This window comes from Heliconius melpomene, chromosome 9 (genome assembly GCF_056956725.1).
Source record: "Heliconius melpomene rosina isolate 202511_hmr_F chromosome 9, ASM5695672v1, whole genome shotgun sequence".
Lineage (NCBI taxonomy): Eukaryota > Metazoa > Arthropoda > Insecta > Lepidoptera > Nymphalidae > Heliconius > Heliconius melpomene.
The window spans coordinates 993,114-1,020,921 of record NC_140397.1 but is presented as its reverse complement, the minus strand read 5'-3'; the positions used below and the strand labels follow the sequence as shown (position 1 = coordinate 1,020,921).

At 31.2% G+C, this 27,808-nt stretch overlaps 2 protein-coding genes across 19 annotated transcripts in view; both read right to left on the bottom strand.

Moving 5' to 3' along the window:
- Positions 1-1,351: 1,351 nt before the first annotated feature.
- Positions 1,352-10,529, bottom strand: alphaSnap (Alpha-soluble NSF attachment protein). Its single transcript, XM_085190052.1, has 6 exons — positions 10,309-10,529; positions 9,284-9,480; positions 5,586-5,665; positions 4,994-5,179; positions 4,026-4,199; positions 1,352-3,672 (listed from the first exon to the last, which is right to left on the bottom strand). Exons 1-6 carry the CDS (start codon positions 10,398-10,400, stop codon positions 3,523-3,525), a joined length of 879 nt encoding a protein of 292 aa, XP_085046178.1. The 5' UTR covers positions 10,401-10,529; the 3' UTR covers positions 1,352-3,522.
- A 1,261-nt stretch (positions 10,530-11,790) lies between these two features.
- The window catches only part of lap (phosphatidylinositol-binding clathrin assembly protein lap), a 41,385-nt gene continuing 25,367 nt past the window's right edge, over positions 11,791-27,808 (bottom strand). For 2 of the 18 annotated variants that reach the window (XM_085190472.1, XM_085190474.1), the window contains 13 exons: positions 27,265-27,367; positions 26,106-26,273; positions 25,658-25,796; positions 25,010-25,155; positions 24,507-24,684; positions 23,307-23,372; positions 22,117-22,294; positions 20,311-20,508; positions 19,354-19,638; positions 18,373-18,484; positions 17,274-17,367; positions 16,275-16,346; positions 11,791-15,688 (listed from right to left, as the gene is read on the bottom strand). In XM_085190472.1, the coding sequence (XP_085046598.1) occupies positions 15,578-15,688; positions 16,275-16,346; positions 17,274-17,367; positions 18,373-18,484; positions 19,354-19,638; positions 20,311-20,508; positions 22,117-22,294; positions 23,307-23,372; positions 24,507-24,684; positions 25,010-25,155; positions 25,658-25,796; positions 26,106-26,273; positions 27,265-27,367 (1,850 nt within the window). In that variant the 3' untranslated portion in view covers positions 11,791-15,577. The remainder of the gene's footprint in view (positions 15,689-16,274; positions 16,347-17,273; positions 17,368-18,372; positions 18,485-19,353; positions 19,639-20,310; positions 20,509-22,116; positions 22,295-23,306; positions 23,373-24,506; positions 24,685-25,009; positions 25,156-25,657; positions 25,797-26,105; positions 26,274-27,264; positions 27,368-27,808) is intronic. The other 16 variants (XM_085190475.1, XM_085190477.1, XM_085190485.1 and 13 more) reach the window with 14 other exon arrangements.

The following is a 27,808-nucleotide window of genomic DNA, read 5'->3' as shown; positions in this document are numbered from 1 at the left end:
AAATTCAAATTCAAATTCAACCAAAGTACTGGTAAAAAACATTAAAAATACAAACGAATTAATAACCTCCTACTTTTACAGAAGTCATTTATAAATTAATGTAGTTCCACGTCTTAAAAGTGCTAAATAAAAAAAGGAATTTAAAAATAATAGAAAAACTTGTTATAAGAAATACAAATGTAAACTCACGAATTATCATAAAACACAACATGTCCATTATCGCGCTATAAATTAAACAATTAAGTTAAAGTTCTGGTTTAAATTAAATACTAATTAATATTAATTGAAAAATTTTATTACTCGCAGTTTATTTTCTTTTAGCATAGTACTTAATTCTTAACGCCGCATTGCGTCTACTAAAATCATAGAAACAAACATAAATATGAATGAATGGAATTCGAATCCACTTCTATCGAGAACAGTTAGTGTAACTATCAACAACTATCTGTCTAAAGAAATGTTAGTAATTTCAATTTAAATTGTATTGATACTTATAAATGTATAAAACGGTTACGTCACAATTGTTTAAATGCATAATCAAACATTAAAAAAATAAGGTACAAACAAAAAAACAAAACATAAACAAAAAATAAATATATATTTTACAACGAAACCGTTACATAAAATTAACATACATATTTACAAACAAAAATAAAAAATACAAAACAGAATTGTACAATAACTAAAATACTTAAGTAATGATTCAATTCAATTTTAATGAAATTTAGAAAAAACCAATCACTAACTTCACGAGTTCAGATAAAAAAGATAAATTACAAGTATCTCGCAAACATCCGGGTAAGCAGAGAGAACGTAGTGTTAAGACGTCGCTACCAGAGCGTGAAAGAAAGTGAACCCAATTTAGTAATAAGCATTCCTCCAAATGGGAATCGAATCCATAACTAGACGTGTATAATGTAGTGTATTTAAATCTTTATGTAAATATTTGAACACGATATAATTTAACTATTTAATTTACACGATAGATGAGGGTCCTTGCCTTACTCTTTGGTAACAAGACAAGGCGTTGAGTTCCCTAATATCTCAAAAATCGAGCAGTGCATGGGGAACGGAACGTAACAGCAGGTTCCCTTTGCCTACCCTGTTATGCGGAATACAAGATAAAACATAATTTGTTTCTTTTACAATTTAATAAATAAAAAGGACGAAATGTTAACACATTTTATTTTCATTTCCATACACGGTAACACTGCAAAACTTTCAAGTTGTTCTGTACTTAATTAATGCGATAAACTTCTCTACTTTCATTTAACAAATGTTGCCTAGTTGAAACTTTATCCAAAAAATATTAAAAAGTTTTTTTTTAATTTAATAAATAAAAAGGACGATATTGTAAGTAGTAACATATTTTATTTTCATTTTCATGTATGGCAATACTAAACATATTTCATGTGTTGCTATACTTAATGCGATTAACCACAGTGTTGCCATGATAAAACGTGAACCATAACAAAAACATATTAAAAACACAATTTGTTTCTTTTACAATTTAATAAATAAATCGGACGATATTTTAACATATTTTGTTATCATTTTCATATGGCAAACACTTTTAAACTTTTGAGTGTTCCTATACTTAATGCGATATCATCTCTTCTTCAATGTTGCCATTTAAATATAAAACAGCAAGTGTAGCCATGTGTACTTATAATGTATGGAATATTTTGCGGTGCATTATTTTTATTATGTATCTTAGAAAATCGACTTAACCCGCTATATTAATAACTAAATCGTACTAACTGTTTTACATGACGCCATTTGCTAAAATATTAATTATGCTTAATTTAATTAATAAAAATACACGTTGACAATATAATAACAGTAATAGTTTATAAGACATTTTCATTATAATTATTAGTTTTATTTAGTTGTGTATAAAAAACCTACAGTGAAGAGACCATAAGTTTGGGCTTAACAAAATGTAAACAAAAAACAAAGCTTCTCAAACCTTTATTGATAATATCACATTTGTACGGAAACGAATCCTTGGATCACGTACATGCACTCGTTTTTAAGCACAAAAACATCATAATAACAAAAAACCAAACATTCAATAAATAGTTCAAAGCTTAATAAAACACGACAACGAATTAACAAGAATAAAACGAAAATATCTGGAAACAGTTCTCTTGTATCAACACAAGTCGTTCTATTGTAAAAATGGCGGCCCGACCGATGACAAAACGTCACATTTTAATGTAAAATGTTCGAAGTGTCTGCTCTATCATTATTAAAAAGCTATTCAAGTTTTAAATGTCGAAGTTCAAGTGTCTTTCGGGTGTTTTTCTTACTATTTATTTAATAATATTTAAAAAAAAAAGAGAATTATTAAAAGTATTTATAATATGTGATTTCTATCAAATCTGAAAGGGTTTTATAAGTTCTATAGACATAAGTTCTTAGTATTATTTGCAGTGCTATCAGTGTATTACTGCCATATTTATTTTTATAAAATAAATTAACTTTAAGAACCGCGGCCTTTATGACCGTCGACGACCAAGTAACCTTTTCCTGGTGTGTTTACATTTTATCTCATGGCTCCCTGAACAGAATATAGCTAAATAGGGCTAATAATAATAATCAATTTCTTCTTCTTTCTGTTAACGTCATTTTCATATAATAAACGTGTAGTGACTCTTGAATTATAAATATTACGGAAATATAATATTATCATTCTTTCAAATAGGGATCGTGGTTTCGAACCATCACACTGCATTAATATTAATATAAATTTAAATAAATATGTAAACACTTGAATTATTAACAATAATAAAAATATTATCTCAGGATCCGAATTAATAATCACTGCCTCTATATGAATATTAACATAAATAAAAAAAATATAGTAGCAAATGACGTCACACTCTCCTATCCTATACAATCAAATATAATGAATAGGCATAAGTATATCAGAGCTAAGAAAAGAACACCACGCCGTCTCTACCTTTGAGCTAGTTCCCAATGCCTCAATATAACTAACGAACCTGCACTTACAGTTTATAGTTAACTATTCAACTAGATTTTTATTAAGAATTCAATCAATGTACTGCTTTTAAAGTCAAAAGTTGATATTTTACAATTCCATTATTAATTATGTATGTAGCTTATGTCATAATGCGGTTTTATTTTTTCTGTCTAGTATTGATAATTAGAAAGGCATTGATCCTAAATTACTCAGCCACCGAGACTCCATTGTCATATTTAATCTACATATTTTTTTTATAGTCTTTAACTAATAATCTAATATTTCCAATTTTAATAAATAAAAACAAAGTTATTTAAGAAAAAATCTTCAAATTTAAATATACCCCTAATTTTAATAAATAAAGACTTTAAATGTTACATAATTATAAAAAAAAACAATAACAAATACAACAGACTATCTAACACCACAGAGTATCACCATCAGTATGACACACAACAAGACCACAGACAAACACATAAAAACAATATGTAGATTAAACACGGCACCTACAGGTGTTGAACAAAGAAATAAGTAATTTAACGGAGATCCGGATTATCGTTGATCTGTTTCTTGATGCGTACCAAGATGGCGGTGTACCACTGGTCGAGGCGGGATATGCTGTCGTAGGTTTTAACGGACTCGGTGAACGCGTCTATGTTTTGCTCCTCGAGATGCTCGATTAGTTCCTGTAATATAATAAATAAGTGTTTGAGCTTCACGCTGTATCTCGCATATGGCGGGGTTGACAGGAGGGTACTTAGTGTTAAGACGCTTCGTTCTCCACCTCTCTATTATAGACATTGCGTGTTGAGTGGTGGAACTCAACGCCACGCTTTACTAAAACGGACCAAACGGCCACTCCCTCATGGCTTATCTAATCTAAACATAATCTATATATATAAAAAGACATGTTCTCACTGACTGAGGTAAGACACACGTATAGTCGTAATCGTTGAAGGTAGAAACGTAAAATTTGGACAGATGTTTATATTTGTAATCATATTATATTATAAAAAAAATATTATAAATAAAAACTGACCTTAATAAGCTTACACTCCCTTGTATCAGCAAATGCGGGGTACAACCCACAATACTTTTCAACGGCGTGTTGGGCATTCAAAATGTCGACGCAAAGATGGCATAATGCAGCACGGAACATATATTCCTTTGCACTATACTTTAGAAGACTATTGTCCAAAGACGATTTGGCTATCTGGTGAGAAAATATTAATATTAAATAAATAAATAAATCAGCTTCATGCTGTATCCTGCACACAGCAGAGTAAGCAGAGGGAACCTGTTAAGACACTCTGTTCCCCTTTCCAACGGACTCTGGAGGCATTGCGTGTTGAGTGGCGGAACTCAACGCCGCTTAGAAATATAAATTTAAATACATATTTATTTTCCTAGAGTGGGGATCAAACCCACAAATAATTGATTTTACAGTCACACTACCTCTGCGCTACGACTGGCCTATTAGTACAATAAAAAAATAAGAAAAAAAGAAGCTTTACGCTCGAATATAGCAATATAGGAACCTACTGTTAAGAGACTCCGTTCTTTAATTTCCCCCAAATGTACGAGATTATACGTGTTAAATGGCGGTACTCAACATTGTGCTTTGTCTATCAGAGCAAATATAACCCACAATTATCATATTTAAAGTCCAATGCTGTTCCGCCGAACTACGACTGTCATAAAAAATACAATTCTTCAGTGTCCTTATATAAAGGTAAACTGTATAGAATTTTTTTGATATCTAAATAATCGTAATTTGTCTTTAACAGTGTAGAATCTAACTGATCCAGTTATCAAGGACCAGAGGGTGTCAAATTATTAAGATGCTTTTTCCCGTATGTTGCAGACAGAGGGACCCAAGGCTTTTAAGACACTTCATTCATCACACACAATGTTCCTGAAATGGATTTTGGGTTCACATACAAGGTAGTGGACCTTACATTTTTTTTAATGTTTTCCAATAAAGTAGTTAATTGAAGTCACGCTTACTTGCTCATAAATCTGTATAGCTTTATCATAATGCTCCAACTGAGCGGCGTATTGAGCCAGTTTCAGCATACACTTGTTTGCTGAAGAAGTAGATTCTTCTCCGCGGAAGTAGTCCGCAGCTTGTTCGTAGTGTTGCATTGCACGTGCGAGGTCTACGCATTCCGTTTCGTAGAGTTCTGCTATGTTCTGGTGTTAAATTGTAGAAAAAATATTAATATTAGAACTTGGCACCCAAACCTTGTTGTAGCCTTAAGTTATTCTGATGTACATATATTGTATAAACAAAACAGTATATAATAAAATAATTCAGCTTAACACACATGGATATTATATAGAGAACCTAGTGTTAAGTGTCTTAATTTCATTCCCCACTCTCCAAAACACTCTTCACGACATTGCGTGCTGAGTGGCAGAACACAACGTCGCGCTTCATCCAGCAGAGCGAGCATATGAAAATATTTAAAACATAATTATTCCCACAAATGAGATTAAACCCACAACCTTTGCGCATACCGTTAGACGTTATATCACTGCTGCACAGGGAGCAATAAGCATTTATATAATGAAATCGAAAGTTTCTTATATAACATACCTGATGCTGCTTAGCAGCTACAGTAAACCGACCCATGTCGGTATAGATTTCGATTGCCTTCAGTAGACAAGATACTGCCTCTGTTAGGGAAATTTAAAAGATATCTAATAAAAATATTTCTAATATAATACGTAGCTCTGTGTGTTATACAGCTAGACTAAGCGACAGAAAATATTGGCGCAGTTTGGACGAATTCGGATAAAATCAATGATTTTGCTTTCATTTGAAGACAAACTTATATTTTTTTCAGCTTTACGCCGTATCCCACATATGGCAGGGTAGAGGTAGATGTTAAGATACTCCATTTTCCAGTATTCGCCGAATTTTCGAGGCATTGCATGTTGAGTGGCGGAACTTAACGCCGCGCTTTTGTATTACAATACAATATACTTTATTGCACATAAAATTTACACAAATTATATACCAAATAATAATTAATTTCCCCAAGTGGAAATAGAACCGAACGATAAAATATTAGGTATCAATTATTCTTCTTATTAATATGTTTATAGGACTTTCAAAGTTCCTGCAAAGCTATGCAATGCAGAGAACCATTTCCATTAGGATACCTCTATATTCATTTAATTAATCTAATTTGCATGAGCATGAGGACCTCTCGAAGGGCATGTATGAAGAGGTCGATGGCAGTGGACGAGGTGAGAGAGGTATGTAGAGAGCGTAGCGTTTGGCCCTCCGTTCTCTCTGACTACCCCGCTAGGGATAAAGCGTGAAGTTATACAGGGTGAGTCATATTGAACTTTCCGGTTTTGGAAGGACGTTGCACGAAGAAGGGAAGGAGTAGAAGGGTGGGGATGGTGTCATTAGACGCGCCATGACATGCAGTTTTAGTGTGAGCAATGGCTTGGTCGGGACAACATCGTGCGTTCGTAGTTGAAGAGTTTATTAAAAATGGCGGCTCCGTGATCACAACACAGCGTGCGTTCCGTTTACATTTTGCTATTGGTCGACGTGATCCCATTCCCACTGGACCAACAATCAGAAATTGGGTATCAAATTTTAGAGCAACATCATCAGCATTAAAAACAAGACCACAAGGCCGAATTAGGACGTCAACGTCAGCGGAAAACGTGGATAGAGTGCGGGCTTCAATTCAACAATCCCCTCGGCGTTCTGTTCGGAAACATGCCGCTTCACTAGGATTATCTTTCAGTAGTGTCCGCAGAATACTGCATAGAGACCTTAAATTTCACCCATACAAGATTCAGGTAGTGCAAGAATTAACAGTTAGAGACTTAGACACACGAACAAATTTATGCCGCGACATTCAGCAGATCCCCCGCACTGCTGTTTTGATCTTCAGTGATGAGGCACATTTTCACCTCGCCGGAACTGTCAACAAACAGAATTTTCGATACTGGGCTGAGAATAACCCACGAAACCTACACGAACGACCACTTCACAGCCCTCGAGTGACAGTGTGGTGCGCTATTGCAGAGTTTGGTGTGTGGGGTCCCTATTTTTTTGAAGAAGATGGTCAAGTCGTCACAGTTACCTCTGCTCGGTATTGCGACATGCTTGAAACTTTTCTGAAACCGAAATTGGAGGAATTAACGCAGAATCATGACAACGATAACATCTGGTTCCAACAAGATGGTGCTACAGCCCATACATCCAGGCGTTCAATGGAAATCCTGCGACAAATGTTTCCCGGTCATCTCATTTCTTTGCGAGGTGACGTTGGGTGGCCGCCGAGATCACCTGATTTAACCCCCTGCGATTTCTTTCTTTTTTCTTTTTCTTTACCTGAAGGAAAAGGTGTACACGCATCGTCCCCGAACCATCGATGAACTGAAGGCTGCAATCACGGAAGAAATCAATGCTATTCCGCTGAATATGACTCGACGAGTAATGGACAACTTCCGGGAAAGGCTTCAGCAGTGTGTGGTCAATGGAGGTAGACATTTACAGGATATCATTTTTAAAACCAACTAAATTAAAACTGCATGTTATGTGCTTTCAAACAATAAAATAATTTTTACTGCATGTCGCTTTGTTTTTAATACACACCTTATTGAAATCGGAAAGTTCAATATGACTCACCCTGTATATGCATGTATGTAATCTAATTTGTAAATAGTCGATTGATGCATTTATTTCTTATTTTATTAAACCTAACCTATCAAGTGTTAGATACTGTTTTATACACTATACATCTTTTAGTGCATGAAACTGTGCCATACGATCTTTTAATTAAATTTATTTACGGTAAGAGGCAAAGCGCGGCGTTAAGTTCCGCCACTTAACACGCAATGTCTCCAGAATTCGCCAGAAAGTAGAGAACATTATTTTCATTTTGCAGGACAAAGCCGCAGATCTCAACTAGTTATAAATATACGTAAAAATATTTACTAAAGAAAAACAAGCATAATAATCTAACCAAACAAACTATAATGAATAATGAAAGGGTGTTATCATCGACGCAATGACCAATATCTCGTGTGGCCTTGTACGGCTGAAGTGCACAAATTTTCCTTAGTAAAATATTTGAGAAAGTTATTAACAATAACATCTATTACCACTTTCACATAGCAGGTTACGCAGAGGGAACCTAGTGTTAATATACTCCATACCTCATATTTCGCCGAATTCGGGAGGCATTTTGTGTTGAGTGGCAGAACTCAACGTCGTTGTGTCCAGGGTTTACATTGATAATATTTTTAAAATAATTATAATGTTTAACAACAAAAAACCCACTTTCATCAGATCCCATAAACAGAACTTAGCCAAACACTTCAAAGTAAATATAACGAAAAAAAAACCAGTTGAATTATTAACCACCTTACGGATATCGGTTGAAAAGAACCATCATCAACAACTCAAATTTTAACTTTTAAAGTTTTCCTATAAATTTGTCGGTTTTCACATGAATGTGAACATCTAGGGGCGCTATGTAAAATGAATGAGTAGATTGCGCCGCCTAGTATGTGCCACGTCGGCGTCTCTCAGTTAATATCGGTAAGTAAAAATTTAGGACAAATTAATGACATGACACACTATGGTAACTAGTGAGTGCCAAAATATTCTAGTGTACGAATATATGTGCAATTTTGGTTCGGTTAATGGTGGGTGGGGAGACAAATGGAACCGTAGTGTTAAGACTCTCTGATCCCCACCCATCGCGTGTTAAGTGACGGAACTCAACGCCGCGCTTCGTCTTGTTACCGAGGGAACAAACGAAAATAATTTATTCTCTCAAGTGGAAATCAAACCCACAACTGCAGGGTTTACAGTTAATCAGAGATGACGATGACCCCTAAATAAATGATAAATACAATAAGCCTCAAAAATAAATTAAGGCCGAAATACCAGTCTGGCTAGACTGAAAATTGATCTTAAATGGGGCATGGTGGCAGAGCATTCTGACTTAGTCGCTAGTTCCACATCCCATAGTTATTAGTTCATATTAGACTAGGATTTTTTTAAATATTATATTTTTTAACTTACACATTATTTATGATATATTTTTTAGTTTCTCACTTTACCCTGCAACAGGGCAAACAGACTGAAACTAGTCTCAAAAGATTCCATTCTTTCATTTGCATCAGAATTCAATACATTGCATGTTGAGTGGCATAACTTAACTCTACCAGAATAGAGAAATTAAGTAATTCCTCCTAAGTCAGTCCCATTATACCACAATGAACTAGATTATAAATATTTAAAAAACAAATACAAACCATTAGGATCACACTTCTTATAACAATTAGAAGCATCAACAAAGTTTGTAGCTGCATCATGACGGACTCCAGCCTTCAGGTGCAGTTGCGCTGCGTTACAGAAGGCCTGTCCAGCTTGAGGCCACTTTTTGGCCATCTTGAAAAGATTTGCTGCTCGGAGATAGCAGTCGACAGCTTCTTCTACTTTTACTGATCCACTGATAGATAAATGTAATATTAAAATTTTATTACAAAAGAATACAAGTAGTACTCCCACTAGTTGCAATTGTTAGATATTTTGATAATTGAAATTCTGGCTTTTGCATTATCAATTGAAAGTTATCGAGAAATTAAGGCGGCATGACTCCCTCGGCCTCTAAAAATTTCCTAATTCAGTTTTTTGTTAGTTATCTGGACAAATCTACATGAAGTATGGCCAATCAAGTTTCCTACAATGGAAAAATGGTTTCATCATGAATTGTAATATAACACAAAGCTATAAATTGTCTTAAGTATATGTAAATATTTTATCCAAGAAAGATAAAAAGAAAAGTCATACATACATTTCACTGACCTACTTGACTTCCTTTTATTAAAAAAATCAGTAAAAACCACAAAAGATTCTAAATTACAAACAAAAATTGTAAATTGAATTATGTAAGTGTATTTCTATATTTTAAGTAAATTTTCTTTATAATAAAGAATTGCAATAAAGAAGGATAAGAAAGATCAATAGCTATTGTGAAATTACCTATGATTAAATGAACAAATAGACACAAATTGAGTGGGAAATGCTTTTTATTTTGATTTTACAATCAGATACACTTTCAATGTAATTACTTAGCCAACTTTTAAAATTTTCTAAAGAAATAATATGTCTTAATAAAAACAAAGTTAATTAAATTTTTTTAGATGAGACTACAACACTTCTTCTAGCTTATATACGTCAAGAATTGTCTTCAAATTAATAATAGTAATGGAAAATAAGATACTAAAATATAAATTAGGCTAATATCAACAAAATAATGACCAATCATTGTTCTTACCCGAACAGTGATCCCAGGAAGGTTTTCGAAGAGTTCAGCTTTTTCTCGGCCTCCGCCATCAGCTGCATCGCTTTTTGCTCGTTATCTGCCATTTTTATGGCTTTTAACACTAGAAACAACAAAAATTTACCTACAAATTTAGAGAAAATTAACAATTTATTGACAAAATGTCGTCACTCCTCCCGACTGAAAAACCCCGTCGCTGTCATCGATTTGTTGAATGTTACCAGTACATATAAAAGTCAATACGTTTCATACATGTAATATAATTTTTATGTACGGTAGCTTATAAATATTAGAACATTCTTAAATATTTGAATCATTAAATTTATTACAATAGTTGCTTTAGTTTCTTATATTTTTAAGTAATTTAAATAAATGAATATTTAAGAATTTATTATTCGATTTTCAATGTCAAAGTTGCCGTATGAATAAAAGTATTCGAATACAGCGTACTAATATTAAAGTATAGTTAAATTTTAATTTTAGGATAAAAATCAACTTTTTTTATATCCTTACACCATAAACTTCTAATTAGAATTATTAGAGTTTCTAAACGTAATAAGAGTCCGTCGTGGCGCAGCGGCACAAGGACGTGACTGTAACGCGACGCTTGTGGGTTCGATCCCCACTCGAGGAAGTGAAATATTTATTTACGTTTATATTTCAATTTCTTCGATCTGGTGTGGAGGCAAAACGCGGCGTTGAGTTTCACCACTCAACATACAATGCCTCTAGAATTCGGTGGAAAATGGGGAACTTAAGTGTCTTAATAGGAGTGTCTTAACAGGTTCTCAATAACTAATAAGTATAATACGAAGTGAGAAGATAGCAAAAATTTATATATATAAGTAATATTTCAGTACATAGTAATATTTATGTATTGTAATTTAAATAATCTTTATAACTGAAGACGATACATTGTGTGAAATATTTTTTTATTATTAAGCAACTTTGCTATGGTTTTCTTAAAAGGAGCTACATACCGAGTAAACTATACCATACCATAATAATTTAACATATAATATATATTAATAACTGAAAATACTGTTTGATAAAATTGATATTAGTGTTTTGAGAAGGGTACGAAGCTAAGTGTGGCGTTAAGTTCCGCACTCAATTATGAGCGGAATCTCAATCTTAACATAGTGCTAAGACTTAGAGCAGCTTGCTAACAAGAGTTTAATTTTTATTTCATATTCTATATTAAATATATATTTTTTTTAATTTCCTAGCTTTAAATATATGTAATTATAAGTATTTTTGTATGTCTCTTTGAGACATCAAACTTTAAGTCACAATAAATTATTTCACTTCATTTAATACCTTTTTTTTTCAAATATTCTCCAAATTGGTTATAGGTTAAACACTCAATCAGTAGAAAAGAAGTAAGGCATAAAGTCTTAACTTTTAGATTATTTACCTTTAATAAATTAATCAAAAAATAGGATATAGCAGTGATAGTAAAAAAAACTCACAAAATAACTTTAATTATTTATTATATTATACATATACCGCTACTATTGCGGTGTAACAACACACATACACTTCAAGCTTGGATGGATTGCCTTCTACAAATACTTATTACAATAGAAAACAATCCATTTTTAACAAAAATATATATTTCTATATAACATGGGGTACATTTGTCTTATAAATAAGAGGTTATATAGATATTTTAGGATATACATAACTGTTTTAACTTCTAAGTAGCTAGGTAAAAATTGCTTTTAACGTCTATCTTACGCTCGTATTATACGGTGTTGTATTGAAAATTACTCGACTATATCTTATTTTTTTGGCTACAATATCTTTTTTTTTATTTAAACAAATTTCCGAACATATCACTCATAGGGTGAAGTTGAGAAACTTTCTAGAAGTCACTATGAGTATCGATATTAATATATCTAACAGAAACACTACCAGCATTAGACATTTATTTACGGTAAGACTTTACATTTATTATGATATTTATTAATAATCTGCTTTTAATATATTTGAAAGGACATTATGACTCATCAAAAACAGTATGGTACATATATGTACTAAATAGTGAAATTTTCTTTTCACTTGCGGTATATTTTCAATTTTTTTTGATCGGTCCGCAAATGCAAAGACTAAACCGTTACTTAAAAGTATTGTCATTGGAATAGATTATATACGTATTAGAATGATAATTCTGATACCACTACTTAAGATGACAGATATCTATAGATAAAAAAATATTAATGTATTCTGAAGGCTGACGATGGACCCTGCGATGAAAAAACATAAAAATAAAAAAGAAAATTAATTAAAAAAAAAAACAAAAAATACAGTACTTAAATCATTTTATTTATTTCATAAATAAACTAAATTGGGTGTCTAAAGGCACGACATCTAGCTAGACATAGCAGAGGATATTTACATAAAAAAATACCATATAATATTGATTAGAATGCTCAAAATTAAATGTACAACTTAACGATTTTCATGAGTAAAGTTACAAATAAAATAAAAAAGAATAATTCTTAAAATAATATAAAATCGCATTATACTAGTTTCATCCTGCGGTATCCCACCTAAAACGTATCAGTCGCATCCACTAAAGATCACAGTATAAATTAATATATAGTAGTTGAAATTCGGTTATTTATTTCGTTAACCAACAATGGTTATTCCTGTTAACTTGAATAACCATGATAATATTTGATTTAATTTAAACAAAAATAATTTAAAAAAAAACATAATGTATACAGCAAATGTCAAAATAATTTTCTCAATTAATAATAATTTTAAAAAATCTGTTGTTATTGAGACAAAACTCTATTATAGTTATTTTATCTATTAAAATTATGTCTTTTGGTTAACCAGTTAAAAACCGAGAAACAAATACTAACCTAAATAAAATGAATGGCTGAATATCTATTAACGACAACTGGCAAGTCGATTTAAACCGACCAAAAAAAAGATTAAAGGGACAAATAAATTTTATTGCACGACGACTACCAACAGATCATACACCAAATGATATTATATACCATTAATTTTATTCTTAAAAAAACATAAATTCATAAGTAAATGTAATGAAAATAGTCGTTATATTGCTTTTTAGGCAAAAGATAATTGTGTTACTCAAGATTAAAATATATATTTTTAAATTAAATTTAGAATATTGTCTAAGAATCATAAAAAGTATGCAGAGGGAAGTATCGAGATACTTCGAACCCCACGCACGGTTATCAGACAAAGGAAATAAAAAACTATTTATTCTCCCCAATGGCAATTGAGTACGGCCGTTTTGCCGCTACTCCACGAGGGCCTCTAAAAAAGAACTTAAGCCTTAAAATGCCTTTAAAAAGCAGCAAAACAATTAATATACATGTCTACTATATATTATATACAAGTATTATTGTTTTTATTCAAGAGTTTACAACATTATGTACTATTATTAACATTTATTGATTACAGAAAGCATCTACAAATACATATTAAAAAAAGTGGTCCTAAATCAATTAAGCATACACTAGGGTTGCCATTTAAACAACACTTTTCTACCAAAACAATTTTATACACCTATATATGGTAAATAATATAATAAAATTTAAATGGCAACATTTGAATATAATTGATAAATTGGAAAGCACTCAAATGATGAAACTTGTTAATACTTTGACATTTGGCAGTCTTACGAAATCAATATCACACATTTTGTTTTCAAATTAATTATAATTTCGTAGAATTATAATGAGCCGTATATTTTTTTAAGAAAGAATAAAATAATAATTTAATAATACAAATAAATATAAAATTTTAATATAATACACAATTAAAAGAATTGATTTATAAATGATGCCATTATTCAAAAAAGAAAAATCCATATTACAGCAAATAAAATGCATCAAAATTATAAGCACCTAGTCCGAATACGACAGCCATTTTTCGAAACATACACCCCGTTCTAAATTTTAACAGTATACTTTATATTTATAAAGAATGCCAAGATTTATAAAGAATGCAAATTATTGAATATATATTGCTATCTTCAATATTCTTTATTGTATACATAATTTAAACAATTTCTAAGCATTCAATATAAGTTTACGACGTTCATAAGTGTATCATATTTCTTTAATTTACATGTACACAATAATAATAATAAAATATGATTATATGACAACTAATTTTTTTTATTAATTTATTATAAAAACAAATATTTATTAAATTACTTTTAATTCCAAATCATAAATGCTGACTATGGACAAAAGGTAAGAATAGCTATGTTAAGCTAAACATTGCCGCATACCGAAAGGGCTAACAGTGGTTTAACTACCGATTTAATGTTGTTTACAATTATATAAAATATAATAAGCCAGTTAAAAATGTACAGTATGTGACAATTACTAATAAGTTGGGCCAACTCAGGGCCATGCATTGTCCACATTAAGTTGGCCCAAAATGTACGGACAGCACAAAACTGAAGCTAATTACACAAATTTTGTACATAAATGGAATGTGATGTCGTAAGTTAATAAAAAAATTGGCAAATAAAATATAAATTCTATGCACCATTTCATAAGATTTTCTTAAAATTATTATTCAATAATAAGATAAGATGGTTTGACTACAATTGTATAATTGCCTATTAAAAATAAGAAAAAAAAACCGAGGGTAGGGTAACTTAAATTTATTACGAAATTAAATGTATATTTTTATTTGGGCTCAGTCGCTAGAAACATTCAAATTGTTATATTGTTGACATGATTTTTAAAGTAAATCTAAAAAAATCTATAGCATTCGACTAAGCCACCACCTACCTGGTTCACATGTCAGCGTAATAAACAAGGAACCACAGTGTATATCGTAACTTTTTATGTACATACAATGCAGAATAACTTATTAATAAACGCAAGTGATATAATATAAGAGATCTTTTTTTATATAAACCTCAGTTTAAACCACACTTTCAGCGTTTATTATTAAGATCGTACAAATCACTGGTAGCTATTAAGTATAAGCGCTATCGAGATCGGATTGATATTGAAATTTGAGCAAATGAAATTAAATTAAAATAAGAAGTTAAATATAAGCAATGTCCGAGATGCCGCCACACAAACAAAACACAATATTCCACAATTTTCCAAATTTAGATCATATAATACTGAAAAAGAAATAAAATGAAACCTATATTTCTAATAACCTCTATAAAATAATAATATCAATCCGATTTCAATAAAACTAAACCAACAAATACATACATTTTTCATACAAATTACATACAATGAAACATTTAACTGAACTGATTCGTCGGCTGTGGTGGTACCGCCGGCCGCATTGGCTGCATAGCGCCCATCGGCATCATGGGACTGGGGTTCATTCCCATTACCATGGGCGGCTGTTGCTAGAAATTGTTAAAAAAAAGCTAAAAAGAACTACTATAATTAAACAAAAATGTTTTCTGTACATTTTTTTAGGTAACACATTATTTATTTAACCAATTATTTATATAACATGAGATTTTTTAAATGTTACGTTTTAAATTTAAAATAAAGAAAAGAACGAACTCAGAAAGAACAATAAAAAAGCCAATCATTCAAGAGTAAACTCAAGCACAAAAGTTTTTAGAAAACCATTCAATGGCATTCGTTCAATTCATTCAGTTTTAATGATTTATATGGTATGGATAATGATGGTGGCCATGCAACACACACGTGCAATGGCATTCAATAAAAATACTTTACCTCATAAGAAGATGTAACCTGCATTTCATTTCATTCATCAAAATTAGAAGAAAAAAAGTAGTTTTCTATACTTGACAAAATTACACAATTTCATAATTCAAGTAAAATTTTTGGATTTTTTTAAATTTCAAAGTAACACGCAATCTTATTACTCTTACAATCTACACAGGAATAAACAAAAAAAGGGCTACAGAGGAAGAAAAACAAAAACAAAAAAAAGGAAAAATAAAAAAAATAGCAACTTACCAGTACAAAATGCGAGGGGTGATACGTATGGGGTAATGTATGGGGCATTGGTGGCAGTGTCATGCCGGGACCCTGGAAAACGCAAAATAAAAGGAAACCTGCATGCTATAGCGCAGCGTTGCCAGACGTCCCGATTTTTAGCTCAAAACCATAAAGACAGTACATAGTCCCACTTTTCCACGTTCTGTGCGAAACGTTTCCCTTTTTATTTTTTTTAATTAGTCCCTAACAAATTAATAGAGAGATATACACTCTGAAGACTTAACTGCCTTAGGGGCAGAGTAAACCAAACAGTTATTGTTTTAAGTAAAGTGTTTTTTTTCCATTGAAAGAAAAAAAAAGAACAATTTATATTTCTACAAGTAATAAAAACTACTAATTATTTATATTTTTTATGTCCTGCTTTTGGCAAATATATCTGCTTTTTTATTTAAAACGCATAGCAATCGCTCTTTTTTCCCACATCTAAAAACTGGCAACGCTGCTATGGGGGTAAAAATAAAAAATAAAATAAAAATACATCAAAAGCAATGGGTTCGGAACTAGCATTTCGTAAGAACATGGAAGATTGCGGATAGGATAGATTTGTGCAAGTAAAATTAGAATCACTGAATAACGTTAAAATGTTATAATAATTAGATAGTTAAGTTATATATTTACAATGATTTTAAGTTCTCTTTGCTTTTTATTTATTTTGTAAAAGTAGTGATTATAACAAAATCTTAACAATAATAATACCTATAAATCTTTATTCAGTTCTAATTATCAGATGGAAAGAAATGTGATTCCAAATATTTTATGATATTTCTCGAAATTGTAAGAATAGTTGAATAGTAATTTATTTTCTAATCTACCTAACATTTTATGCCCCTGAAATTCCCCTACCTTATATTATATAAGGTAGGCAAAGACCTACCTAACTCTTTAAGCCCCTGAAATCCCCCTCCCTATTACTATTTCCATTCCTACCTAACCATTTCAACCCTCCCATATCCTTACCATAGGTCTGTATCCAGCCCCGGTGGTCGCTTGCATCGGTTGCGGACTCCACGCGGCCGGTTTCGCGTTCTTCGGTGAGCTCCACTGCATCGGTCTAGCACGGGAGAGGCATGCGTGCGATTCAGATGTTTCGTTTTTGTGGATATTTATATGTATTTATAGATTTTTACATGATTTTATCGTTCCAAAATATGTTTTTTTTTGCTATGTTTGGTGTTGTGGATTTGCATTTGAATTTGTTATCAATTTTTACAATATTCAATAATATAATATGTAATTGTTAAGTTTATTTTAAAATCTATATAATATTTGAGACCATTGTAATATATTTGAAAGAGAGATCTATATAATAATACATTTTAAAATATGAAACAATAACAAAAAAATTACAACGATTTGAAACAAATTTTGGAATTTACACAATTTAATTTCTCTCATTTATCTATCCACTTATAAAACATCTGAACAAACTAATAAAAAAAAACACACTCGTGAAAGCATCTACATAAACATATTATAAACGAAAATCCCGATTTACTTTATCTACTTCAACTCTACTCTTTACATTACCACACAACGTGTCTACAATTTTTATAAGTGTGACAAAAATGAAATGAAAATGATACCTACTACCAAATATAATTCGACAATACAAAAATAACTTTTTAATTTTTTTTTTGTATAAATGTCGATGCTTTCACCAAAAAGTGGCGATAAAAACTCTTATTTAAAGAATTTCAATAACAAATATTTTTTTGCATGATATCATCCAAACAAAATGATCACGATAACTTCACTTGACAATGATTTAAAAATTTACAATTAATAAAAAAATCTAGCTACTATATATAAGAAAATTCAAATAATGTTCTTTGTACTAGTAAATGTATATTACACGTTTAAATAATTATGACATTTATTATAGGTATTAAAATGTGATAATTATTAATTATCAATGATACAAATTATATTATCAAATTTCAATTCAATTATATCATCAATTTCTTTATTATACATTTGTTCAAAGAACATTATCAATTACAATTTCATTGCAAAATGAGCTCTATTCTACGTACAATAAGAATAAAATACTACTCACTTTTGTGCCGTGGCCGTCTTATTGATAGATAGATTGTTAGCAAGTTGGGCGAGAGACGAATCTAAGTCACCAGTTAGAACTTTGTTTGGCTGTGGCTGTTGAGGTTGTTGGCCTAGAATTTTAGAAAAAAAAATACAATAATACCCTCAAATAAAATATTCCCGGGCATCTATAGGTTACAAGCTAGCAGTATAGCTCTAGTTAAATAATAAAAAAATAAAGATTAACTATAAAGAATAAATAACGAAATACACCAAAAACATTATTAATGAATTAAGACACATTAAAACTTATGCAAACGACAGATCACAAAACATGCTCACTTTTCACAAATTCAATTATACTACATAAATGCTATAAAAAGCACTGACTTAAATAATAAAAAACGACGAAGAAATAAAACATGGAAAAGTTATGTGTAAATCAACGGCGTCACGATAGTGATGGGATTATCTGTTAATTTAGATTTCACAGCACTGAAACGATCTTGAGATGAAAAAAATATATATATAAATCCGGTTACAACATCTAAACTAAAATGTATACATGTACAAAAAATATTAAGTAAATAAAGTTAATAATGGCAGTGATACAACGCAGTGCAATTTATATAATCTACTCTATAAGAATACCCCTACGCGCGTGATTTGAAAACGACACAAGCTTACTCGCCATAGACCATATTCTTTTTTTAAGGGACTAATATGAAAATATATTAAATTTAAAAAACAATAAGACAGATTCTCAATTATATTATAATTATAATAAATACCAAATAAAATTATTTTTAATAGTTACAATCCATGTCGATGGTTAAATAACTATGTGACCATAGACTGCTCCAAAGAGTACGAAACTATTCAAAAATAAAACTTTTCTAGCAAAAATAAAAACAAACAAATTTGTGAAAATAATAATATTAGTCCCTCACAAAAAAAACGTCTAAACAAAAAAAGCCCAAATCCAAAACACAAATCGAACCCATTGCCATCATTGGTTGCCGCGCAGGCGAACCAAACATCATCGGTTGCACCGGCATCGACATGACATCACCGAAAACCGACGCTTGTGGTTGGTTGGCACTCGGTTGTGATTGGTTAACCGGTAACGATGGTTTCGGTTGTGGTTGCTGGGTTATCGGTTGGTTTTTGGCTGGGGAACCGAGGGACATTCTCATAACGTCCTCTAGATCGTCGAAGGCGGATTTCGGTTTTGCTGGAGAGGATGTTACGGGTTCTCCCATACCCATGAATGGGTTTGCCGCGGCTTGCACAAGAATTTACATTGTAAATATATACACTATTTTGATTATATATAAAGGAAAATAAACAAATATACAATGAACCTTCACCAGAAATTATTTATTTTATTAATATAAGAAGGTTGCCATGTGTAATACAATTTACATAATGGAGATCTATACATATTAGCTGACTGTCTGCAATTTTTGGTCAGTCATGGAACTAAAAATATATTAAAGAATTACAGATGACAACTCATTTGGTTGGATTGAAAATAATAGTTTAAGGCAAATAGTACAAACTGTATAGTTGCAGTTACTTCATAAAAAAAATATTTTTTAAATATTTCGAAAAAAAATAACAAAAGTAAGAGATTTAACTCTTACTTTTGTTACTTTAGTAAGTGGAACAAAATGGCGATAGTTTTTCATGTTATTGAGCCTACAAAATATACTTTGGCCATATTAATAAAATTTCATATAGATATCGATTTCATATACACTTTAGATTTCTTAATCGCATAATACCTACATCATTTATAAAAATATTCAAATACTAAATATAGTTTAAAAACAAATAAATGACAAAAAAAAAACCACCGCCATTGGGACGCACATTATAAATGTCAAATAAATATTTAACCATAATAAATAAACCGCAACCAAAACAGTCTGTACACTATCTACAACCATCTCACCTGCTGTGTCAGTATTGAATACGTTAGTGAAGCTTGCATCTGAGACGAACGAGTTCGGTTGCGATGGGAACGTGTTCGGTTGCGGTGGGAACGAATTCGGTTGCGATGGGAAAGAGTTCGGTTGCGATGGGAACGATAGTCCATTGGTTTGGGTTGTCCATGCCGGTGCTGCGCTTGTTGGCGCGGGTTGTGGGGCTGCTAGAATACGTGTTTTATTTGAGATTACAGGATCGAAGCCGAATGTTAAATATTATTATATTTTTGGACTTTATTATATACGAAACTTGGAATGAAATGATAGTTACACGTTTAGTTGTTTTATTTTGTTATTACTTTTATTCCTAGGGACTATAATATAATGGAAAATTATTAAATAAACTAAACAATATGAAAATAAAAAAAAGAAAACAGTTTCACGCACCCAGAAGGATAGGCAGAGGGAACATAGTGTTAAGACACTGTTCTAAATTTTTTGCTGAATTTTTCGAGGCATTGCGTGTTGAGTGACGGAACTCAATCGAACTGCCCTTTGTAGGCTTTTGTCTTGGTAGCCAAGAAAGGAAAACATTTATAAATATTAATTCATTCCCTCGAGTGGGAATCGAACCCACAACCGTCGTGTTACAGTCACACCCGTGTGCCCCTACGCCACGATGGCTTCAACACGCAATGTAAAAATCTTGTTCATGTAATTTATAAATACTTAAATAAAATAGTGATTTCAAAAAATATAGCTTATTTTTTTATATAAAATTTATTAGTTGCATCCATATAAAGGACATGTGATTTGTGCATCTATTATACAGTGTAGGTGCTAGAAAAAGGCTGTCAAAATAAATATAATGTTTCTAAAAAAAAAGATATAATTAAATCAGCTGTAGAAATGACCAAGCCGTGAAGTTAGTTCTAGAAATACTGAAAGAAACGCACATATTATAATTACTGTCATCAAATATACATAACTCAACTGAATTATCATATTTAAATATGTACAAGTTACACTGAAAAACATACATACATAGAATTTTATTTTATTTTTTACTTAAATTAGCCCGGTCACTAAAAACTGTACAAAAAGGTCCATCATCAATTTAAACACTTATTTCAGGTTCACGCTATATAGATGTAGAGAATTTTATGTCAAGAATTTTATTTTATTTTATTTCCATTGTGCATTACCAACCTGAATTGCGTAATGAGTGGCGAAACACAATGCTGCACTTTGTGTAACCAGAGTGGGAATCGAACCCACAACCATCGCGTTTAAAGCCACAAATTGCCGCACTACACAAATCTAAATTAAATAAATTTTGAAAAAAAAAGAGTATTCAACTATTATCACTATGGGGTCGAAAATTCACAATATATATTTTTTTAAAATAATAGAGAAATACTCTATTCACCTTCAAACATATCAGTGAAGGGATTACATGTTAATTAATGATAATAATCAAGGAAATAGGTTACTAAACGATAACCAGCAACTTTGTTTGTACTGATATCATTATGGGGTAAGAAAAGACTTACTACGGTATAAAAAAATATATTCAATCATCCTTACTAAATGATAACAGGTCACCAAACTTGATTTAATGTTGTTAAGAGTGGCGGCCAAAAAGATCCATTGTGGACTGTTTTTGAAAAAAAATAATAGTAAATCCCATCGCTCTACTTACCTCCAAACAACGACGGAAAACTTTCCAAATGACAACAGATCGTCCATTTTTATTGTACTATTACCATTATGAGCTCGAAAAGACCCACTAAGAAAAATATAAAAAAATAGAGTTCAATCACTCCACTTACCCCCAAACATATCCGCGAACGGGTTACCAAGCGATAAGAGGTCATCAGAAGCCTTGCTTGCCGTATTGTTATCGGTTGGGGCGGGACCAAAGAGGTCCACTATGGACTGATTTTGGGCAGGCGGAGCCGATGATAGGAACGGGTTATTCGCTGAATTAGTCGGCGATTGCACTTTATTCTGTTTGACATAATTTATTTTATTGAAAAAATGTTTTTATAGTTATATGTACAATACATTGAAATTTCATATTAATTTCAAATATAGTTTAAATTTGTTTATGAAATTCTAATATATTATACATATATCGTAATGGAAATGAATAACCTTATTTTATAGATTATTTAGCATACCATGTAACTATGGAAGGCGACGTTAATGTGACGAATACACCGATTTAATAAACATATAATTAAGGCCCAATAAAAATGTAGAGTAAATGTATTTTATATACATTTTTATCTAAAAAAATATTTGCATATTTCTGCTTCCATAAGATAATTTAAACATATTTATTTACAATTACAAATAAAAAGTTTAAAAATTAATAGTAAATGCCGTATTTGAATATAATGACAACACTAAGCACCCATTCCTTATGAAAATGATTTTTAAACACTCTATGGATTTAAACATATTTAGAATATATGTAAAACATCACAAATGAACATTTCTTTAAAGAAAAAGCGACATATCTATAAACCATGAAAAATGAGTTTTATATTAAAAAAAATAAAGATTTTAAATACATGATGATTCAAAATTTTAATAAATTGTGAATATTTACTTGTTTATTCAATAGTAAATGAATGGAAAGAGTTCTTTCGTTCTTGAAAAGTAAAGAAAAATATAAAATTATGAGAAAGTAATATAACAGTTTATTATTTTTATCATTTTCATTTAAATGATAAAATAAATATTATTATTTTCTGCTTCATGCTTTATTTTGCCCTAAATCGATACTACTATTAATATGAATAGTATGATTTGGTTATACCACCTATAATTTAAATAACAACACAATTACCAAGTAAGTATTCACAGATTAAACACAAAAAACGACCATAGACAATAACCCAGAGACGAATCCAAAGCTTTGTAAAATAATAAATAAAAAACCAGTCCCAATATAGACAATCCCGAAATCCCACGGAGAAAAGAAAGCTTTATTTTTTTATTATTAAAATCTTACGAATTTCTCCGATATATGAGTTATATCCTCTTCCCCTGTCAATTCTACGCCTTGGTATAATTGCACCTGTAATTATCCACTTGTTTTACCACTTTAAGTGAAAATACACCTTATATATATTAAAAAAAAGTTTTAGATATTACAATTTAAAAAATGTCGTGGGTAATTAATAATTCTAAATATTTTTTGTGTCGAATTGCTTGTACTATTTTATTTATACCGTGGGATATATGTTTCTGGTCTATAACGCAAATGATAAGATAAGCATAACATTTAGGTTTTTTTCCTTACATTTAGTGTGTATAAACTTTTCAAAGATAATAAAAAAAGCAAATAATCACTTCGTAACAAAATTAATGTAATTAAAAATATATAAATATATATTTTTTATTTATTTATAAGTTACAAAATGAAAGCCTAAGTCCGTCTCTGGTAACTAATCTAAGCTACTACAACATAACCAAAATTTGGATCAGGGGTTTAGCAGTTAAAAGGTAACAGACAGACTTTTGCATTTCCATATATTTCATATATAGAATATATTTATTTACCGTAATGGTCGGATTATTAAATTCTTTGTAGCATTAATAATTTACCTAAAATTATTAAAGTTGTATAAAAAATAATTAACTAAATAAAAAACAAAACAAAATGTCCATAATCCCATGTTTTATGAATTGTTCTTTACTTCTGCATTACTTCTCATATACGAAAAGTGTATTTTTTTTTAAATGTAAGTATTCTATGTTATATCTTATTAATTAAACTCTTATTTCTATATTATTTATTAATATATTTAAAGTTAATTTCATATGTATATGACTATTAAAAATATGTTATCTTTAGAATCTGTTTATCAATACACATTTATTTTATTACTAAAACAACTTGATTGCCATAAAACTCAATTATGAATCACTTAAAACATTGCTGTAAAAATCCTACTAAAACTTAAAACAGCCCACTCTATAAAACAACCTATACAAACCCCACTTAAAACCCTCTTACCTATAAAAAACCATTAACAAATATAAATAATAAAAAAAATAAAATACAAATAAACAAAACTTCAAAGTCAAAACATCAGTTCACTCTCAAAAGCGTTCCGAATACACTCTTTCTTATGTCAAACACCACCTATCATCTGTCAACTGTCAGCTGTCACCCGTCAAATGTCAACACAAAACGTCTGTATATCACCTTGTACTGGTTCATGGCCGCCTCCTCCTCGGCCAGCACCTGTTGCTTTAACGAATCATCAATGAATATTCCATTTGCCTGGTCATGGTTGTCGAGACGTGTTGAGGCGGCCGCGTTGCCGAAGGACGAGGAGGTCGAGGATAGCGCTCCCATAACGCTGGCGACGTTTTTTTGGGCACTGGAAATATATTTAATGTATAGGTAGGACAAATGATCATGGGCGTAGGAATACGGGGGCTGGATGGGTGGTTCGGTGCCCACCCCAGAATAGTCTTGTGCCACATTAACCCACAGTGACGGAATGAGGCAGTGTTTGACTGTAAACTTCTCCATCATCTCCTCACCAGAACTGCCATTCAAGCAGTTAGTAGAGTGAGTCCTATAGGACTAATGGTAAGTGATCACCGCCACCCACAGCCCCGTTAACAACAGAGGAGCTACAGGTGCGTTGCTGGCCTATATGATGGAGGTACTGCTTAAACTACAATAAATAAATAATTCACCTGGCAGTCTGCGTAGGTGTATTAGCTGCTGATCCCTTCTTGCCTTCCAAAGAAGCCAGGTGTCCTTCGAGAGCGTCAAGGAGGCTGCTCGGTGCTTTAGTTAGATCTGGGATATCACCTTTATCTATGCCCACATTTTCTGCTACCTGCGAGTGGTATTTGGTTTTATATTCGATGTATTTTTTTATATAAAGGCACAAACGTGTAACTCAACCCATTATGACCCTAGAATTCGGCGGAAAGTAAATGTTTAGAAAGGATTGCAACCAGAAAGGTGTCGATAAATTATACCAATGAAATTAACTCTTATGTTAGTTGTTTGTTTATTTTCTATGAGTTAGAAATTGGAAATTTTGAAGGACTAATCTAAATAAATTTAGAATATTGTATTTTAAATGATTTTTTTTTTAGTATTTTAAATATATGTTATTTTATATTGTGCAAATGACACTTAAAAATTTTATATATGAAAAAAATTATATAGAAAAACATATATACAGTGTGAAGCTGTTTTCAATATAGGTAGCAAAACTTTGGAAATGTAATCTTTCTCAAGATAAAACCAACTCTACTAGGGTCCAGATTTTATAAGATTTTTATTGTACTAATACAAGAGTACACATACAACTTTAAAAATTAAAAACATACCTTCAAAAACTCTCCAACTCTATCCATCCTAATGAGGAACTTCTTATAGAGGTCGAGAGCTTCGCGGCAGTTCTTTTTGTTCATATCGAAGTATTTCTCAAGGAGATTGATTATACCGTCGTTGTAGCACGCGAACAGCCTGAAAGTATAAATGAAAAAAAATATATCTATTCACCATATATTTAAAAAATATTTCTTATAGGCACATAATAATTATATTCTAACTAAGACAAATCCTGTAGTTTTTGATCTTCTAAAATTAGTGGTCAAATTTGGCAGATAATTTGATATCTGCATGAATGAACCTGTGGACCTAATATAAAGATCATTTGTGGCCTCGGGTCTGTCTGACGACTGATGTCCAACGATTCTATATAAAATATTATCATATCTGTCTACCCAAAATACTGCATGAAAAAGTATTATTGAGATAGTATAAATAAATTACCTTATAAGATCCCTGAACAAAAGCATAAAGCACATATTAATAACTCCGTTGGTCAAATCGTTGGCGGTGCAGTCGAACTCAAGGAGCCCGTCGAGCTGAGCCTGTAGTACCGGCAGGGTTTTGAGCAGTTTCTCCGCATTCATCATACGAAGTGAACCTTCTTCTTTGCTGAAATTAAAAAAAAGGAAAATTTTTAATAAACATTTATATTATTCTTAATTTTCCGCTCTGATAGACAAAGCACGGCGTAGGAGTATGGAGTAATAGTTTCTAACTGCTAAGGTTAAAAATATAAGAAATTTTAAGAGACTTATCAAAACCGGCCCAGCAAGATCATTATTAACATTAAAAAAAGAGAAATTATCTTGTTAGTTAATTGACAAATTGACCATTTAACAAGTGCTAAATTCATATTTTTACTCACAAATCTTATTAAAATTTTAATTCAATACAGAACATTCTTAAAAAAAGGTGACAAGGTTAAATAATTTAAGCACATAATAAAGTCAATTTTATATTTAGCACATTACATTAACAAAGTAACGCGTGAGATAGTTAAAATTACTCAACCGAGGTGGATAAACTTTAATAGCATAGACTGTCGATATAGAAATATGTTTATTTCATTTAAAATAATTTCTTTTTAGCATGCAGACTCAGGGGGAACCTAGAGTTTAGACACTCCGTTTCCCACTTTCCGTCCAATTTTTCAAGAAAATAAATAGAAATATAAACAATACCCCCCCCCCCCCCCCATTCAAGTTTACAGTCACACGCTGTCCTACTGTACGACAATAGTGTCTGAACGTGCCATTATTTCATTTTAACAAATTTAAATGAAAGTGAAGCAATAATATAAGCATAATTACAACATTTTTACGTAAAATGTCTGTGCTGTCGAAGTTTGGACGTGACTTATCCCGCATAGACTTGAGTAGACATAGGGAACCTAATATCCGTTTCCTATTCCTAATTTTCAAAACATTGAGAGTTGAGGGGCGGAAGTAGAAGAAACACTACGCTTTGTCTTGTTACCAGAATGTAGAAATGAATTTTTGAATTTGATATTACATAATTTTGTTTCCTTACAAAAATACAATTCGTATAGGAGCAATATAAAAAAAAAGTAAATTAAAAAAATGATTATTATTGGACTTACCCCCTCTTCACTTTGCAGAAATCGAAGGCAACAGTTCTGTAGGAGAGCGCCTTCTCATTCAGGTACTTGGCGTACCGCCGGATGAATGGTGACATGTCATAACCTATATTCATAATAAAATTAGTGTTGTTTTTAGTTAAAAGATTTAATAAGTAATGGACTATTCTAGCAAAATAAGTATTTTTTCTTCAAATATAACTGTTCATTTAGTTTCTAAAGGCTAAAGGCTGATTCAATGGCTATCAAGAACATAAATATATTATACGGCATTAAGCGACGCATCGGTTGTTCGACGAAGTGTAAATTTTTCTATTTATCTATTTTAGAAGAATATACGTTTATGTTTATCAATTGTCTGTGACCATAGTACAAATTGGGCTTATTTTGAGATTGGATACTTATTAAACAATAATAAATGGAATTTATCTACAAAAATAGATATATCTACAATTTTCACTTAATTTCTAATACATAAAAAAGTGCACTCAAAAAACGTAACAGAAGCGTGAAAGACAACATTTCATACAAACAAAAAAAATACGTG